The following is an 18,562-nucleotide window of genomic DNA, read 5'->3' on the forward strand; positions in this document are numbered from 1 at the left end:
ATGTGACCAAAACATGTTTTTATTTTTGTATTATTTAGCCTCAGCGGTTTTAACTGAAAAAACAATGAATGAACCCAGCCATTCACAAATATAGGACGGACCTGCGCTACGATTGGTCCTTGAGCACTTCATGTATAATTAATGAGTTTAAGATACCCATTGGTTACTTACTTGAAGGACAATGCCAATGAGCCAATACGCGTGTGCCTCTCTGTATAGCCTACTCGAGCCCCAGGGAAAACTAACCGTCCATTAACTATAGGCTCAGTCAAGTTTTGGGAGTCGGACGGACTGCATAAATTGATCACTAAACGGAGACAGACGACGTTAGTGTCTTTTGTGGATTTTTTTTATTGCATTCTTTCCATACTGTAACGGAATTGAAACACGCACAGGGTGAGTAATATATGAATGCTTTTTATTTTCAATTTGCCTGGATAGGCCTCTGTAGCGATCTATTATGTCCATAAGTTTACGAGTGCATGCAACAGCAAATGTATATCTCTGCCATAGGCTAAAACGGATCGCCATCTTCTCCAAGAAAGCGTTTACTTTAGCAACCATTTTCTTTCGCTTTGTATTAAGTTGTGCCATGCACTATATTCCTGTTTTTAAATTGTGCTGTGTATTTGCGTGTACCTTTTATCTGAGTCTGCATATTTTAGTTTTCTAATCTCCGAGGTCGATCGGCTGTTTGTGATTTTATGAATGGAGAGGTCAGGTTTTTTCTCTGTTCCATACGGATCGAGTTTCACTTCATTGACAAAAACAAGGGTTCGGTGAAGAGAGGGGGGTACTAGGGGGGTTGGGTAGAATGTTATTCATCTCCTATTAGCTGCAATTTGCTTTTGTAAAATGGCTAAGATTTTGTAGTAGGATGTTTTTTCAGTAACTATTTGAAACCAAAAGCGTTTTAATGTCATTTAGTTTTTCTAGCTTATAGTATAATTATCAAGTGATTTGTCTTGCTTTTCTTGATTGCCGACAATGTCCCACTACCGAGTTTTTGCAGAAGTTATATGATCGCAGGCGTGAATAACATTTAAATTGTAGCTTTATTAGGCTATTATTCTAAATTATTCTAAATTGTGATAACGTATTTTAGAATAGCTATGGGCCATTACCTAATGCTACTGTTTTCACAGCGTGTCTATATGTGCCTCATTGTGTACACTATTGGACTGGCACATTGTATGCATTAGGAAATGCATCTTTTCAATGGGTTGCTACTATATGTCTCTTTAATGATTGGCCAGCTATGCCTTTTATTCGTCAGAATAAACGGGGGTTAAAGTTTAGTGACTGACTCGTATCACTCTTGAGGAGGTTTAGAGCGCGAGAAGTATCCGTGTGGAATGGAAGGACATGTAGGCAGGCTAATGTTACTGTTTTCTATTCCCGGACTTTATATATTTTTCACTGTAACGTGCTTTGCAATGCCCAGGGGACACGACAGCTGTGCTAACTTTTTTATATTTAAAGGGCAGTATCTACTACAAGTATTTTGCCCCAGAATGGTGACATAGTAAAGAGCCGTTTCCATTGGACTTTATGTCTTGTCTAATACGGTTCTCCACTGTCTCAAGTTGTTTTGGGGTTAAACACTGTACAGTGACACTCATCTGTGCTTCATACAACGCATGGTCACCCAGTGCAGTATCCTGAAATAGGTACAGGGCTAAGACCCATCCTTAAGTTTTCCCAGCTCAGTCTTAGCTGATTATTATTGCAGTCTCCTAATCGCCTGCACAGATGGTTGGTTTTGCCTTATGTAAGAGTTACATAAGTCACACAACTAGAGTGTATTTACATTGTGCATGCTCTTAACCAGCATGTTCACTTAAAAGCAAGAGGGGTGGAGATTATTGTATAGGTGCTGATTATAGCTCGGTAGTAAGGTTTCAGCTTGCTTTCAGGTCTGTCAATATGAGTGAAGGATAAACTAGGTGACTCCCAGAGTACTCAAGAGTTTTGATCTAAACATGTTTCTATGTTTCGTCCACAGTTGAACAGCTAGTACATAAAGTGACCCTCGCGCTATCGCTTTAAAGCGAATACCTTTTTCTGGGACCCTTTGGAGACCCAGATAACATGGACCGATTCTACGACCAGCAAGTCCCATTTATGGTCCCACCCAATGTAAGAATGCTCCTCATGTCTGGTGATCTTCATAGAATTACTAGAACCATTGATTTTTGAATGGTGATGCTGGTTCTACTTATTTCTATGGTTCTCTTTATCAATCCTAAGCATGGACGTCATCATACGCTCCAATTCAATATCTACACGTCCATACTACTTGGAATGCAGAATGTATTGGCCATGTATTATAAATGGTATTCTAATGTGGATATTGGAAGAGAGCCATAGATTTAGCCTTGTCAACTTTCCAGCTAGAAGTGGATTGGATGGGACGTGGCGTTCAGTCTCAATCATGAGTCACACCAGAGCCATTTACATACATAAATGGCTCTGAGTGACACAGACAGCACTAACATGTTGGTTGTGTTTTCATCATTGCAGCAGAAATCTCATGTGGAGGAACCATACAGCAGACCAGTCATCGACAACAGGAAAAGGAAGTTTGTAGACACAGAACTCGCCCAGGACACGGAAGGTATTTGGACAACTTAATTCCCCTTTGTGACCTTGTCACAGCATATCATCATTTTTTATTTAACCTCTGTTTCAGACCTGTTCCAAGACCTCAGCCAGTTACAGGAGATTTGGATTGCAGAAGGTGAGTTATCTTGTACGTATACCACAGAGTTGATACCGAATGCTTCCCTTTTCTGCTGAATTTATTTTGATGTATTCTGTTGCTCTCAGCATCACCTAACATCACTTGCCCTCTGGTAGACATTGGTTATGTTAATTAATAACTATCCATATCTGACGGCTTTGGCCAAGCATTACAATTCCCCTTGAAGTAGCTGCCTTCTGTGCATGCAGAATAATAAGGCTACTATTTAGAAAATAAGGCTAAATGTGAGATACTTGGTCAAATGTCTTGGGTGTTTTAATTATATTCCCAACAGATGGTTAAGATGCATCGAGCAATTGGGCAGATTACCGATTAACCAAAGCTGGTCACTTTAAATATTACGTTTTTCTTTCTGTGCACTCAATTAGAGCAAGTAGAGCAAAGTCCCATGAATGAGCAACTTTGCTGACTAGGATAAAGCAAAAATTGTTCTAGACTTATAACAACACTTCTTTAAACGCACCTTTTAATTGTCGTTATTCAATTTCTTATTAGACAGTTTCCCTCTTTGGTCCACAACACCAGTAATACAAAGGTGAAGTCATTAGGGACTAGTCCATTGTTTTGAGGTTGCGACAACTATAGTCCCTGTTTAAAGTGCCCAAGTAACAGCCAACTTAGCCCCCCCCCCCCCCCCCCCCCGGTGGGTTGAACAAAATACCTTTGGCTCTTTTTGAATCAAGACCCTAAGATGAGATTGACAGTTCCAATGTTGTTCACCGGGCAGGGGCCCAGTTAGTATCCACTTGTTTAACTCTCCTCTCTCCCTCCACAGCCCAGGTACCTGATGACGAACAGTTTGTCCCAGATTTCCAGTCTGATAGCTGTGAGTACCTGAGATGTATTATTTATACCAGGCTGGTATGTGGGACCGGTGGGATCCAGCCAGAGCCGTGTTTCTTCTGGATCTAGGTATCCGTGCTGTTTTGAATCCCAGCCAACTTTGTCAAACGTTTGAGTATTCTGCAGACGTCAGAGACCGTGTCAAGTGCCCCCAAGCACACAATGTAGCTAGATCTGATCTTGGGACTATTGCTGTGCTTGACAACCTAGGCCTGCAGGATTAAACTGCTTCACTGAACGAGCCATTTGCCCTCAAAGTTTTACTCAGTTTGCTCTTGAAGTCTTTACTCTGCTACATTGACTGGGTTCATCTTTAAGATAACAACCCCTGACAAGATCTTGCTTGCTTGCCTTTTCTTTCTTGCTTTCATTCTGCCAGGTCCTGACTTCATTATTTTCCTCAACCACCTTTCCTCTGGGAATATACCCCCCCCCCCCCCCCCCACCCCATTTTGGGGGGGTGTTATCAGACGATTGGCATGGGGCATCACATGAGCCAAGCTCATCTGATTTCACACTTTCACGCACTCACACTCAGCTTCTGGAATGGGTCTACCCACCTCTATCCAAAAGACTGTCCAGTCTTTCTCCCACCTCTCCTAGAGTTTCTGTACAGCTCCACTTTCCCCCATTTGTCTGCAGTGTACAGAGTCTTTATATGGCAGCCAAGGGAAATATTTGAGTTATGTTCAATGGAGTGTATTTTACAGTTTGTTTTTGTCTGATGTGGCATCAGAGACGGGACGTGGTTTCTCAGTCTTTGTTAGTGTATGGATCCTGATCCTGGTAGCCTAGCATGTTCTAATGTATTAACCGCTAAGCTGAGATGTTGCACCATATTATTGAGGTTGATGCCGTCACATCACGTGTGTTTAGATAGTGAGGCCCATGCTAGGGTGTGTGTAGTAGACTGTAGAACGCCAGTTTGTTCACTGTGGTTTCTGCAGTATAGTTCTTGACATAGCTGTGCGTTTGTAAGTGTGCAGGATAATGTGTGTGCGTGCGTATGTGATTGGCAGCAACCCCTTTAGCCAGGCAGGAGGCCAGACTCTCACAGGCCCTCTATTCACCAGCTCCATGTGGCCCCTGCCGTGCCTGCAATCATCCGGCCGTCACATGGCAGCCAATGCGCTGTGCACACACATTCCTCCTGCATTGTACTGTACTGAGCCTTGCCCTCCCATCATCTCGACCCCTGTCTAGAAGTGGGGGGGAAAAGTGCCCTAATCTCCCATTTTCTATCCATTATACAGTCTTTCTCTCCTGAAGCATTGCTGCATGTTGCCCTGCTCTGTGCTTCTATAGCATGCATATACAGGGAGTTGGGCTCATGTGCCTATTGTTTCCCTCGCTTCTGTCCCTGGTCCATCAGACCCAGGTTTAGGGTGATGCATCCAGCTCCTGACACTCCTCTCGCCCGGGTATCCAGTTTCACTACCCCATTATGTGGCGCCGGAAATGGGAGCCGATGTGAGACTGGAGATCTAGTGGGCTAATGGTTACAGTGAGGGGAGGAAAATCATTGAGTTACAGCCACACTGATTCATGGGTATTGACTGGGACTGCATCCCAAATGGCTCTATGGGCCCTGGATCAAAAGTAGTGCACTGAATAGGGTGCCATTTGGGACAAAGTCTGGGTCCTTAATGGAAATCAAAGGGGAGATTTTAGATGTGCACGTGCAGACCGTGGTGATAGTATGATACTGATGGAGGTTTTATTTGGCTGACCTACATGAAAAAATAGTTTACTTTTGAATACTACAGTTCTTACTAGAATACTATACAACACGTGTCCCTTGATCATTTTTAGTCCTTACTATAGAATGTTACAGTATATAATTTGCATATACCCCGCCCATTCCCCTCCTTCATATCGCAGTTTGTGCCACCCATAAGTGAGAAACCTACATGCCAAGTATAAACCAAATATTCTGTTCCCTACAGGTTATAGAAAGAGCAGACAAGCTGTACTATCCATTCAGACCCCAGTCCTACCTACTTACAGGTTATAGAAAGAGCAGAAGAGCTGTACTATCCATTCAGACCCCAGTCCTACCTACTTACAGGTTATAGAAAGAGCAGAAGAGCTGTACTATCCATTCAGACCCCAGTCCTACCTACTTACAGGTTATAGAAAGAGCAGAAGAGCTGTACTATCCATTCAGACCCCAGTTCTACCTACTTACAGGTTATAGAAAGAGCAGAAGAGCTGTACTATCCATTCAGACCCCAGTCCTACCTACTTACAGGTTATAGAAAGAGCAGAAGAGCTGTACTATCCATTCAGACCCCAGTCCTACCTACTTACAGGTTGTAGAAAGAGCAGAAGAGCTGTACTATCCATTCAGACCCCAGTCCTACCTACTTACAGGTTATAGAAAGAGCAGAAGAGCTGTACTATCCATTCAGACCCCAGTCCTACCTACTTACAGGTTATAGAAAGAGCAGAAGAGCTGTACTATCCATTCAGACCCCAGTTCTACCTACTTACAGGTTATAGAAAGAGCAGAAGAGCTGTACTATCCATTCAGACCCCAGTTCTACCTACTTACAGGTTATAGAAAGAGCAGAAGAGCTGTACTATCCATTCAGACCCCAGTTCTACCTACTAACAGGTTATAGAAATGTGCTCTTTTAGTATTTCTTCAGTAGGTTTTCTGAAGGAAAAATTATCCACTTCTATGTCAAAGATAATAAAACAAAAACAGTACATTCCTTACTATAGTGAAATGTAAATACCACAGTTCACTTAGTCTGCAAAAACACTACAGTGAATACTAATTTTTGTACCATAGTACTTTTTTATGTGGCGTCAGCTGTCATTAACATGTGACAAATGGTTGAGGGGAGAAGACAAGACACTGTCCAATGTCCATAACATTGAAAATGATCAACGAAGATATTGAATAAGCACCCATTATCTTCACTGTTTATGGGTTGAATTAGCTATAGCAGTGTTTGATGTGTTGCCCCTCGTCCTCCTTCTCTCCTCAGTGATGTTTCATGGCCCCCCACAAACCAAGATTAAACGGGAACTGAGTCCTTCCAAAGAGCTTTCTCCTTGTGGCCAGGACAGGAGTCTCATGCCGTACGGAGAGAAGTGCCTTTACAGCTACAGGTGTGGACTGTTTTTCTATCCATCTATCCAACTCACCAACAAGACAAGAGCCCAGTATTATCACCATGCTGACCCAAGCCCTCTGTCTGTCTTTGTCTGTATCTCCTTCCCTCCACAGTGCCTATGAGAGGAAACCCAGTTTGGGCTACAAGCCATTGACCCCTCCCTCTACACCTGTGTCACTGTGCAGCTCTACCAACACCCCAGGGACACACCTACTCAGTGAGCAGACTCCTCCCCCTCAAATACCCAATCAGAACCAGGTGCTTGGGCCACATCCACTGCAGCACGGGCAGTCTGGCAACCAAGCAGTCGGCTCCGCCCACAGCCAGCAGAGGCCGCTCTCCCTCCACAGCCAGAGCCCGCCCTTCGCAGTGCCCTGCCCACCCTCACAACACAGTCAGGATGGCACCTACAGCCCTGAGCACAGGTGAGTGGTCCTGTCATGCTGTGCTGCAACAACTCACTAGGGTTGAGTGGCAGGAACCCGGTTACTGAGATTTACTGTGCTTCACCGCCCAAAACACTCCCCTTTTCCCAGGATAATTAACTGAAACCAGTCAATTATAATAAATGATTTATATGAACATCATGGCGTGAAATGGAACTGTTAAATTATATGCTATTTGTAAATCTGGCTTCCCTACTGCCTCTGCATAATGAATCAACGTTCAGGGTGGGGACAGACAGCCCATCTCATTATGGAGCGCAGTTCAATGCATGTAGACTTATCAACTCATGGTAAATGTTTTTCTTGTGACAGGTAGGCCTACATTTGCTGCAGCATAGTCTATGCCACACTAATATAAAGACTGACTGTCTAATTTACCCATCTCCATCTGGCTTTTAGGTCACATTTTGTAATTGTGAAGATATACCGTACCAGTCATAAGTTTGGACACATCATTCAATGGTTTTTCTTTATTTTTACTATTTTCTACGTTGTAGAATAACGAAGACATCTAAACTATGAAATAACACACATGGAATCATGTAGTAACCAACAGTGTGAAAGAAGTAACTATTTTTGGTTCTTCAAAGTAGCCACCCAGCTTCACCTGGAATACTTTTCCAACAGCCTTGGAGTTCCCACATGCTGAGCACTTGTTGGCTACTTTTCCTGCACTGTGCGGTCCAACTCATCCCAAACCGGACCTGTATATAGCCGCGCTATTGTTATGTAATCTTATTGTTACTGTTTATTTAGCAAATATTCATAACTCTATTTCTTGGTTAAGGGCTTGTAAGTAAGCATTTCACAGTAAGGTCTACCTACACCTGTTGTATGTGGCGCATGTGATACAAAATTTGATTTGATATGCTTTTGAATGACACTTCTGGTTTTGTTGGGAAATACCGGGTTACCCTGGAGAAAAGTGATTTATTACCCCTGGTAAATATTCTGAATATGGAGATTAAACATCCAACATTGACCAACCGGTGAAGGACTCCTTCCATGTGTTTACTAACATGTAAACTAATGAGCGTGTGTGTATATCTCTACTCTGACTGCTCTAAATGTACACACCCATCTTGTTCTCAAGGAGACATGAGCTCACATGTTTACATTGCCCTGTGAGACCCAATGTGCCATTTAAACACCAAGCTCTGTGGAGAGTGTCAGGCCTTGTGACCTTTCACTAATGCCGACTTTAGTGTTGGGGAAGTGCACTTATGATGTTGAGGAAGGGCCACGGGTGGCAGGTCACTGGTAGCGTGACAGGCTCCTCCTTTGGAGATTGTCTAAACCCGACCCCCGTGAGAATGACCCACGTCCCCTTACACACCACCTGTCACCCCCACCTGTGACAGGACTCCTGGTCGGATGTGTTGGAACGCAGGGCATGTCATCACCAGCCAGTAATGTGGAACCAATGTGCAGCCAGAAGCCATTGGCCTTGTCTCTTTGGTGTCCAGGCCAATGAGCTCCGTCTAGAAAAGGGAGTCTTACTGTCACTGGAGAATCTTTTTATATCTGCTAGCTAGTGACACCTGCCCCCAACATCTCATTTACAGCGTGTATTCACTGGCTTGATTGCAATAAGTGAGCCAATTTGGCTCCTGAGTGGCTTGTGTGTCTTGGTCTAAAGCTGGATTCTCAAGTTCATCAATAGTTCAAGAGACTCACTCTCTTATACTTAAGTTTATCACCAACAGTTTTCATTCACTCAATCTGTTTTTAAGCAACAGTTTATCAATAACCATAAGTAGTTAATTAGAATATTTCTATATCAACAGCTTTCATTAATAACCATCATCCATCCGACCACCCTCCCATGTCTTCCACCCTCCCATGTCTTCCTCCACCCCAGGTTCCAGAGGCAGATGTCGGAGCCGTGTCTCCCCTTCCCTCCCTCTGAGAGCCAGGCTCGCCCCCAGTTCCTGGCCCAGCAGCAGGCCCCCAGCCACAGCACCCTGCCCAGGGATGGGAGGCCCCCCTACCACCGCCAGATGTCTGAGCCCCTGGTCCCTGGTCTACATGGCTTCAAGCAAGAGCTGCTGGACCCCCGCTACACCGATGAGGGTGTCCCCTCCATGGGCTCTCAGGGTGCCTTCCACCCCATGGCCATCAAACAGGAGCCCCGGGACTTCTGCTTCGACTCTGGTGAGTGGCTGGCTACCTCCAGGCTGCTCTGGATCAGTCTGACCCAAGGTGGCTTGGGTCATAAGTTGTAGCTGACCCACAGGGTTCTCGTCGGGTTGAGCACAAGCTTCCACCCTATTTCTTCCACCAGTCCTTTCCTTCCATAAAAGGACGTGCGTATTTAGGAAAGGAGGATGGGTAAGCCGGACACAACCTTGGGGCTCTCTGATTATGGTTGCTGTCCTGGGAGAGTTAGTTAAAACCCCTCTTGCCTTGCACAGCGCTGTATCAACACTCATAACACACACGACCGCGTGGCTCTTAAATCACACTGCTCTCTGACCCTCAGGCCAGTAAACATGAATCTCTGAGCCCGGTTTAAGGCTCTGCCAACAGGTAAATAGGTCTGTCATCCCGGCCAGGGTCAAGGAAACCTACTTCACTAGTATAGGGCTACCTAGGATAGATTTGGGCCACTACGCTGTGTTTACAGAGGGAGCTAGTATGCAAGTATGAACTTTACTACCATTACATTGAAATTAATTCAATATGCAGATTGACTTGCCAGATGCAGTTGTCTCCCATCCCAAAAGTCTTAGCTACACAATCCAACACTATTTACCTATAGGTAAGGTGGCAAAATAAGAACAATTGTGTACCCCCCCACCAAAGCACCCCGGCTGTTGTCCCTCTTCTGCCACCAGTGCCCACCTCTCCTTCCTTCCCTCTGCCCAGGCCAGCTTTGCACTGTCCCCCTCATTCTCCCTTTCAGCTTTGATTGAGAGGCCAGTGACGTAATGCTAAGCTTCTTACAGCCTATAAATACGTACATCAACATAAAGGCTCACTGGCCCAGCCTCTGTCTCCCTCTCTCTCTCTGGATGGATTTGTGTATATGGGCATAGCCCATACGCACATACTTAAACAGGTGCTGGGCTAATAAAGAATACTAGTAAAAAACAAGAAGGCCCGTACACTGTTAAAGCTCCCAATTCACTACTTTTGACAATGATCCAAAACGGCTCTTCAGGTCAAAACAGAGTGTCTACATCCCAAAATATACACATTTCACCTCACGTAACCATTAGGGACATGACACATGGTGGGTGAAAAAACAAATGGATAAGCCACCAGGGAGACCTATTGTGACCTCCAGTGACTGAAAATATTCCTGCTTTTGTAGAGTTTTTTTTTATATAAAATTTTATTTTTTTGTTTTACATTTTGATTGAGGGAGGGGTGTGTCTTTAGCATGGACCTATACAGGAATTCCCAGTTATGTGGAGACAGCTCCCCCCCCCCCCCCATACCCCTAAAAAAGAGCCTCCCTATTAGCCAATAGTCGCAAACGCAGGATTTGTAGTACAGTGACCATGACAAACAAGCCGACCATCTGGATGAGCGTTTCAGACGGCGGGGTTACCCAGACGAATGGCTGCACGACGCAAGGGAACATTATGAAAATATGATCCAGGGTGACAGCCTCAAACCCAAACGTCTCCGCCCTTCAGTACTCCCCACTTGGTAAACAGTTGGACCACATCATTAAAATACACTGGCACATCGAGCACGGATCCACAACAGGAAAAGACGTTTAAAGAGCCCCTGTGGGTCGTCTTCAGACACCCCCATTAGACTGATGTTGGGGGCGCGAGGTCTTCCACCAGCGCTACGTAGTACCTTTTCTAGACCATGTGCCAGACACTAACTATAGAGGTGGCAGATGTACCCAGTGTAACTTTACCAACAAATGCACAATCACCCTATTACGGGCAGGGCTATTAAGATTAAGGGCATCATTATGTGTTCCACAAATATACCTGATCAGATATATCTATGGTCTATGCTATGTAGGAAAACTAGAATAGCAGAACACAGGAATCATGACCTTGAGGAACCCTGTGGCTGCGTATCTCATGGAGGCTCGTCACAACATTAGTTCTCTGAGACACATTGGTATCGAACATCGACTCCTAGGGGGGGGGGGGGTACTGATAACCAATTATTGAGAGGAGACTTTTATTGCATTCACTGTGTACCATGTCTCTTAGAGGTCTGAACCAAGAGTTAGCTATCAGACTATTTCTTACATGAATATCATTTGATTTGTGTTGCCTTCCAAGTCACCTACTTGGGCATTTTGTAAATTATATATTTATTTTCTGGAACTACATGTACCCATCTCATTGATCTCAATATATGGGCATAGCCACCATCATGGGGCTCTCCTGGTTGGGACAGCTCACCAGATAATGAATGTCTGAAATGGCACCGTATTCCCAATCTAGTGCATTACTTTTGTGTTATGGTAAAAATTGGTGCTATATATATGTATGTATATGGAATCGGTGCCATCTAAGACAACCAATGTGTTGCAATTGGATAGAGCATATTATGCTGTAACAGGCTCAACTTGCGTTGACAGTACTAGAATAAACATTTTTTAGAAATGGCCCTGAAGTGTAATAAAGATCTGCTCCTCAGCAGAGGACAGTAAATGTAGGGTGGGTGGGGACACTTCACTTCCGCCACAGTGACACAGAAGTTAAAGGGGGCGAGGCTTGATCCCATGGGCGACAGAGGCGTAACTTGATTGTTGTGATTTAATATCTGAAAGCCCAACCCTAATGCCGATGGGTAATCCTATTTGGGGGCTCAGTGGACATGCGAGGCCTGTTGCGCGCTGCATAGTGTGCTCTGATCAGGGCTTAGCCCGCTCCAACAGATGTGGTGGGATAGCTAGTGGACATTTACAGCCCAGCTGTTTTGCTGCTAGGTCAAAGCCAGTTGTGTAAGCGGAGGAAGTGCTGCAGCAGCAGGTAGAACAGTAGTAAACCTTTTTGTTCCACACTGTTCATCCTCGTCACCAACCACGTGAATGGGTGGGACCACAAATGCAACTTGAATAGTTTGTGCCACAATTCGAACAGAAACTGAACATATCCCAGTGACACACATACAGTAAATGGATACTGCTTGTATGTATGAGCTCCCTTTACTAGTAAATATGTACAATCTCTCTTTACTAGCAGCGGCCAAATATAGTCATGGCAGAGGTTTTTGTGTTTAGAGTGTATGAGAATGGAGAGATTACACTGACTGCCTGTCTTCTCCCCTCCCTCTGTTATAGAAGTGCCTATCTGTCAGTCTACATTTGGAAGAGCAGGGACCTTCTACCAAAACAACCATGAAAGTAAGTTATTGTAACCGTTTTCCTGTCTTAGCAGAGGAGGGTTTCAACTTTATTTGACATGTGATATAAGCATTGTAAATCGTATTTATTAGCGCTCTTGCAATAAAAACATTACTAGGAAGGTGTGTGTGAATAGCAGCTAATAAAACAAGGGAAACTCTCTCAAAGCCATGGTAGCCGTTGACCCTGTTGGGACATATTTCCCTGTTAAAGTGCTGCATGGTTGGGTAATAGGGCAGGCCGGATGGTAGAGCTCAACATTAGAATGACGTCTCTCGGGATGTTGCATCTATCAACGAGTCCTGTTTAGGTTTTCACTATGTGAGCATTTCAACACAGCTCCGCAGCACTGCATGATATTAGCTCAACAGAATTTCCAACTCTTGGGAGGCTGCCCGGCTATATTGCTTTGTGAGCAGTTTAGTCCCCCTAGAACATTAGTAGCTGGCCTCCACAGCAAAATGGAGGCCACATTCCCACGCCATAGCTAATGTCTCTCTCTCTCATATTACAGGTTTCTCCTTCAGAGAGCTTCACCTGTACTACGACGATACCTGTGTGGTTCCTGACAGACTTGAAGGTAAAACATATATATATATATATATATATACTTTCACACCCCTGGATCCTGTCCCCTGGGGGGGGGGGGGGGGGGCTTTACACGCAGCACATGGAGGACACTCTCTCAAATGCTGCCAGCAGTGGAAGAAAGGACAGGATTATTAGGATGTCCGTTGCATCACTGACTAAAGAAGGAGAAGAACTGTAGAAAGTCTCCTTTGAGCAGCTGAGATGGCAGGCGGGTGTACAATGAGCAGCCTGCTCCACTTCACTGTCTCACCACCCTGTAGCTGACTGTGGTGGAGTACAGTTCTCACAGATACAGCTCTTTCTGTTTCTCGCTCTCTTCCCCCTCTTCACAGGGAAGGTCAAGCAGGAGCCCTCGGTGTACCGTGACTGCCCTCCATACCAGCGTCGCGGCTCTCTGCAGCTCTGGCAGTTCCTGGTCACCCTATTGGACGACCCGGCCAACGGTCACTTCATCGCCTGGACAGGCCGGGGCATGGAGTTCAAACTCATAGAGCCTGAAGAGGTCCGTTGGGAAGATGTTTTGTTTAAATCATGGTTTTATTGTAATGTTACATTGATAAACATGGGCGATTTGGTGAATTATTTTTATTTATTTTTTATTATTTATTTTTTTTGAGAGCTAATCTTCTACAATGACTTGAAGTCAAGTCTGTGCCCTAGTCCTAATAATAGTTCAGACTATTGAAAGCTAGCTACTCAACTTTTTAATAAAAAATAAAAAAAGATGTTCAGTATTTTCTGTCTCGTCTCTTCAGGTGGCTCGCCGCTGGGGCATCCAGAAGAACAGGCCAGCCATGAACTATGACAAGCTGAGTCGTTCTCTGCGATACTACTACGAGAAGGGCATCATGCAGAAGGTAAAGGCAGGTTCACTCTTTCTATCCTTCCCCATTTCTACTTAGCAACAGCATTAAGCTGCCTTCGGAGCAAGCTAGCTATTGGCTTACTTGAATAAACCTTGGGGGATGATGCTGCAGTTCCGCAGGGTCTAACCATAGTTGCATATAATGTATTGTGTTTTATTTAATTCTGTGGTTCAAACTAACTTGTTATCCTCTGATTGGTCTATTGCAGGTTGCTGGTGAGAGGTACGTGTACAAGTTTGTGTGTGACCCTGAGGCCCTGTTCTCCATGGCCTTCCCTGACAACCAAAGGCCCAACCTGAAGGCCGACCCAGACTGTCTGCCCTGTGGTCAGGTGGACGACGACACCCTGCCTCTCACCCACTACGACAAGAACACCCCTTACCTGGGGGATTCTGGGGAGCAGTGTGTAGGAGGCCTACCCTTCCCTGACGGCTACGGCTACTGACACGCACTTCCCCTACTACTAAACCCGACCCAGAGATCAAACGGCTGAGGCGGAGCAAGAAACTATCAAACCCGAAACCTTCCTCTCCTCTTACCGCTAAATTACTCCTCCAATCTTACAGATTAATTTAACCCTCCCTCCCCCTGAAAACGACTGAGGAGAAACCTGCACCAACCACCATCTCTGGCATCATCTACTGTACCAAGAGAGGGGGGGGGCATGGAAGTGTGGAATGGACTCCAGTGGTTCCGCCAACTTAAGGCGAGGTGGCGTTGTTGTTGCAATGGAGGACGTGATGGCGGGCCAGGGGCTGCATTATGATGACAACATGCCGGAGGTCTGTCTGATAGGTCTCTCTGCGCAGACTGCAAGAATTGTACCAATTCTGATTGACAATCTGCTTTTTCTAAAAGAGTATAATAAGTATCTTAAGTTAATTCTGACAAAATATATAAATGCAGCACTATTCTATAGTTGCCTTTTTCGTCCCCCATAATTATATATTTTCTGCCACATATGAACAATAAGATCTGTGTAAGCAAGGACTTTAATTTGCAAAAAAAACTCCAAACCTACAGACCTATTTGTTTCTGTAGGCTTAAACGTTAGTGTAGAAATGTCTGTTAGTATGCTGGCTTTTCTACAGTTGGTTAAAGATCTAGACCTAGTAGTGCTCTAACCCACTGGGACATTCTATGGTTTCAGATTAGATGGATGGATTCCTCCAACCAGAGGCCTACGTTTTGTTTGTTTAATGCCGGCCCGGCTATATTTTTATCCAGTAATTATTTAGTGTTTGTTCTGTTCTGCTGGGTTACCTGTGAGTGCCCTACTAGCGTAAAACTCCAGGCTCTCAGAGCTGTGGCTACATCTGAAACAGCACTATTCCCTATTTATAGAGCACTACTTTACAAAGCCCACCAGTCTATGGTCAAAAGAATTGCAGTATAAAGGAAATGGGGTGAATGTTGGATGCGGACTCGGGGCGACCAGACATTCTCCTTTATAATGACACTCCACACCATTTTTTTTTTTCATTCATAAACTCACTCCTTATATTGCCTCAGTTGTAACTGACTGACTAATTAGCACTCCACCTCCTTACATAAAAACTAGGCACTGCAGGAATCCTTTTTCTTTTCCAAAAGGGACACCTCAGTCAATTTTTCCTAGAGATTTTGAATTTATACATGCCTAAAGTTATTAAAAAGGTGAACTCTTATTTTTATTTTATTGGGTGCTTGACGTTTCCTCAGCAGTGAGTGTACTATATTTCTCAGATGCACTAGGATGGCATTGTTCAGGACTTTGCATGCGAAGGGGTGAAATTCTACACCGTTCCCTGGACTCCTTTCTGCCAATCACAGGTTGTCAACAAGAGACCTCTGCTTCTCTTTGCATGACGGTGTATTCAAACAAATAAACTGTCCACTAACATATCGCTTTACTCTACTCTGGACAAAGAAGCAGATTGTGAAACTTCTCTGCATTTTGTTCATGTTTTGTTTCTTAAATGGGGAAAAATACAAACTTATATAAATATATATTTTTGCTAAGTCTGCAACTGTTTTGATTTTATTGTATAAGCCTGTATAGTTCTGCCTATAACAACATATGCATCTTAAAAAAATATATATCAGGATCCCTGTGACTCGACTATTACTGCAGACAGTTTGCTTTAGAGGCCGTTTTTGGTGAATGAAAGGGTGAAGAACAATAATATTGTCTTATTTATAAAGGGTAGTATGGCTGGGGTTCATACAGTGTGTCTGCATTCCAAATGACACCCTACTACCTATATAGTGAACTACTTTTTGACCGGAGCCCTATTGTCCCTGGTCAAAAGTAGTTTACTATATACATTGAGTTTACAAAGCATTAAGAACACCTATTGAGTTGCGCCCCCTCCACAAGGTGTCAAGTGTTCCACAGAGATGCTGGCCCATGTTGACTCCAAAGCGTCCCATAGTTGTCAAGTTGTCTGGATGTCCTTTGGATGGTGAACCATTCTTGATACACATGGGAAACTGTGTGAAAAGTAACTAACGCTGCAGTTGACAAACCGGTGCGCCTGGCACCTACTATACCCCGTTCGAAGGTACTTCAATATGTTGTCTTGCCCATTCACCCACTGAATGGCACATACACAATCCATGTCTCAATTGTTTAAAAAGGTTAAAGGATTTTTTTACTGGGGCGGCAGGTAGCCTAGTGGTTTGAGCGTTGGACTTAACCGGAAGGTTGCAAGATCGAATCCCCGAGCTGACAAGGTAAAAACCTGTCGTTCTGCCCCTGAACAAGGCAGTTAACACACTGTTCCTAGGCTGTCATTGAAAATAAGAATTTGCTCTTAACTGACTTGCTTAGTTAAATAAAGGTTAACAATAAATCTACACTGATTTGAAGTGGATTTAACAAGTGATCTCAAGCGATCATAGCTTTCACCTGGTCAGTCTGTCATGAGGTATTCATAACGTTTTGTACATTCAGTGTAGTGAAAAGGGTGTCATTTCAGATGAAGAGATGTGTGTATCTACCTATAGTCTTCCCTGACCAAGGGTTGTCTGCACTTGTATAGGCTTCACCTCTCCCTCTTCACAACGTGTACCTTACACTGAGTTTATAATGATCTGTACTGGGTACAATAAAATGTCCTTTCTGCTTAATTTCCTGTGGTCTGGTCTGTTGTGTCCTCATTCCCTTTCCTGTTCCCAGAGGAATGCCTATAGGGGGACAGGTGCATGTGGCCCCTCAGATTTGTCCTGTAAATACATTTTTTTTTTACTCTATCAAGTTAGATTTACTAGCTTGTCTTACTATCTTAGCTGCCATGCCTGCTGGCAAGGTTGGTAGACTTGAAAATCAAGCAATAACAATGTACTGAATAAGACACCTTCCTTTCAATCTTTTATCCAGATTTTAGCAGAGAAGCATATTTTGTTTCTCTGCTTAGATGTGCAGCAAATATGTTTTACTGTATTACATAGAATTAAGCATAATGATTATGGCTCTAAATGGACAGGCGGTGTAGTCACCCCCCCACCCCCACCCTCGCATACTTTGTGCCCCCTGGACTGCATACCAAATGGCCCCCTACTTCCTATATAGTGCACTACTTTTTCCTGACCTTCTGAATATCAAATGGCCCCCTACTTTCTATATAGTGCACTGCTTTTTCCAGAACCCTGGTCAAAAGTAGTGCACTATATAGGAAATAGGGGGCCATTTGGGATTCCACCCACAGTCAGCTGATCTGCACTGAAGGTCACTGTGCTCGGCTTTGCTAATTACTGACAAGTCACATGCCTTTTCTCTGTTTGATATTTCCTTTGTTAAAGATTACCCTCGATTCCCATTGCTACCGGTTGAGCAACACTGACAAAAGAATAAACCAGGACTCTGTGGAAAGCAGTGGCAATTGTTACTGGTTAAATAAGTCAAATGATTAAGGGCACTGAGTTTGTTTGGCCCTTTTTTAAGCTGGCATGACATGTCAGAAGAATTGTTGAAAGTGGTCATTTGATTTTTTTCCTCAAGCAGGCTAGTTTTAACTCTGCGTAGGAAGACATTCCCTTAGCCTGCGCCTGTACAATGACAAACAATAGCTGCTTTTCAGCGATTATACATTTTAATAAGTTGGTTTACAATACAGTAGTCTTGAAAATACCATATTTTTAAATACAGTACTAGTATATTCATGTCATATTTGTACATTTTACGTAGGGAAGTACGCAAAGAAACATGACGCAGGAAAAACGTAAGCCTGACAAATTATGCAACAAAAAAGCAACCTGTGTATTAATAAATGTTTCTATTTTTCTATGAATTAAAGATTCATGCTTTCATGACAGTCGTGCAAAACCTTAACAAATAATTCAGAATCTAGAATTACAGGAACCTGTTTAGGACAGAGGAGTAACTTACAGATAGTGGTTATTTTACTTATACTAGCTAAAACAGGGAAACGCAGATCCTATGTTCTCGACAGAGACCAAGCACAAACTGTGCCCAGCTCTTTATTCTTTGTTAATCAAGGGCTCTTTAAAAGCTCAGAGTGTGTCAGGGCCAGAGAGGGGTTTGCTCTCCATTACTTGTCTGGCTCATCACTCTCTCCATCTCGCTCTCTCTCTCTCCCCATCGATTGGAAGAGCAGAGA

The 18,562-nt window shown here is 43.9% G+C and overlaps 1 protein-coding gene across 3 annotated transcripts; it reads left to right on the forward strand.

The window, feature by feature from the left end:
• The first annotated feature begins 251 nt into the window (after positions 1-251).
• LOC139400707 (ETS translocation variant 5-like) lies at positions 252-17,070 on the forward strand. Of its 3 annotated transcripts, none has more exons than XM_071145400.1 (13): positions 252-396; positions 2,006-2,139; positions 2,524-2,617; positions 2,693-2,740; positions 3,540-3,590; positions 6,604-6,727; positions 6,846-7,157; positions 9,040-9,332; positions 12,442-12,504; positions 13,019-13,084; positions 13,428-13,597; positions 13,851-13,952; positions 14,170-17,070. In XM_071145400.1, exons 2-13 carry the CDS (start codon positions 2,092-2,094, stop codon positions 14,404-14,406), a joined length of 1,608 nt encoding a protein of 535 aa, XP_071001501.1. In that variant the 5' UTR covers positions 252-396; positions 2,006-2,091; the 3' UTR covers positions 14,407-17,070. The 3 variants fall into 3 exon arrangements, with proteins under 3 accessions (XP_071001501.1, XP_071001499.1, XP_071001502.1); XM_071145398.1 differs by having other exon boundaries at positions 267-396; positions 13,851-13,958; XM_071145401.1 differs by having other exon boundaries at positions 267-396; positions 6,918-7,157; positions 13,851-13,958; positions 14,170-14,650.
• Positions 17,071-18,562: the final 1,492 nt, after the last annotated feature.

This window comes from Oncorhynchus clarkii, chromosome 3 (assembly GCF_045791955.1).
Source record: "Oncorhynchus clarkii lewisi isolate Uvic-CL-2024 chromosome 3, UVic_Ocla_1.0, whole genome shotgun sequence".
NCBI classification, from domain to species: domain Eukaryota; kingdom Metazoa; phylum Chordata; class Actinopteri; order Salmoniformes; family Salmonidae; genus Oncorhynchus; species Oncorhynchus clarkii.

Coding starts and splice junctions, on each gene's coding strand:
- LOC139400707 (XM_071145398.1), top strand. CDS start 2,092: ATGGACCGATTCTACGACCAGCAAGTCCCATTTATGGTCCCACCCAAT. Junction 7,158..9,039: donor ACCTACAGCCCTGAGCACAG/GTGAGTGGTCCT, acceptor CCTCCACCCCAG/GTTCCAGAGGCAGATGTCGG. Junction 9,333..12,441: donor GGACTTCTGCTTCGACTCTG/GTGAGTGGCTGG, acceptor CCTCTGTTATAG/AAGTGCCTATCTGTCAGTCT.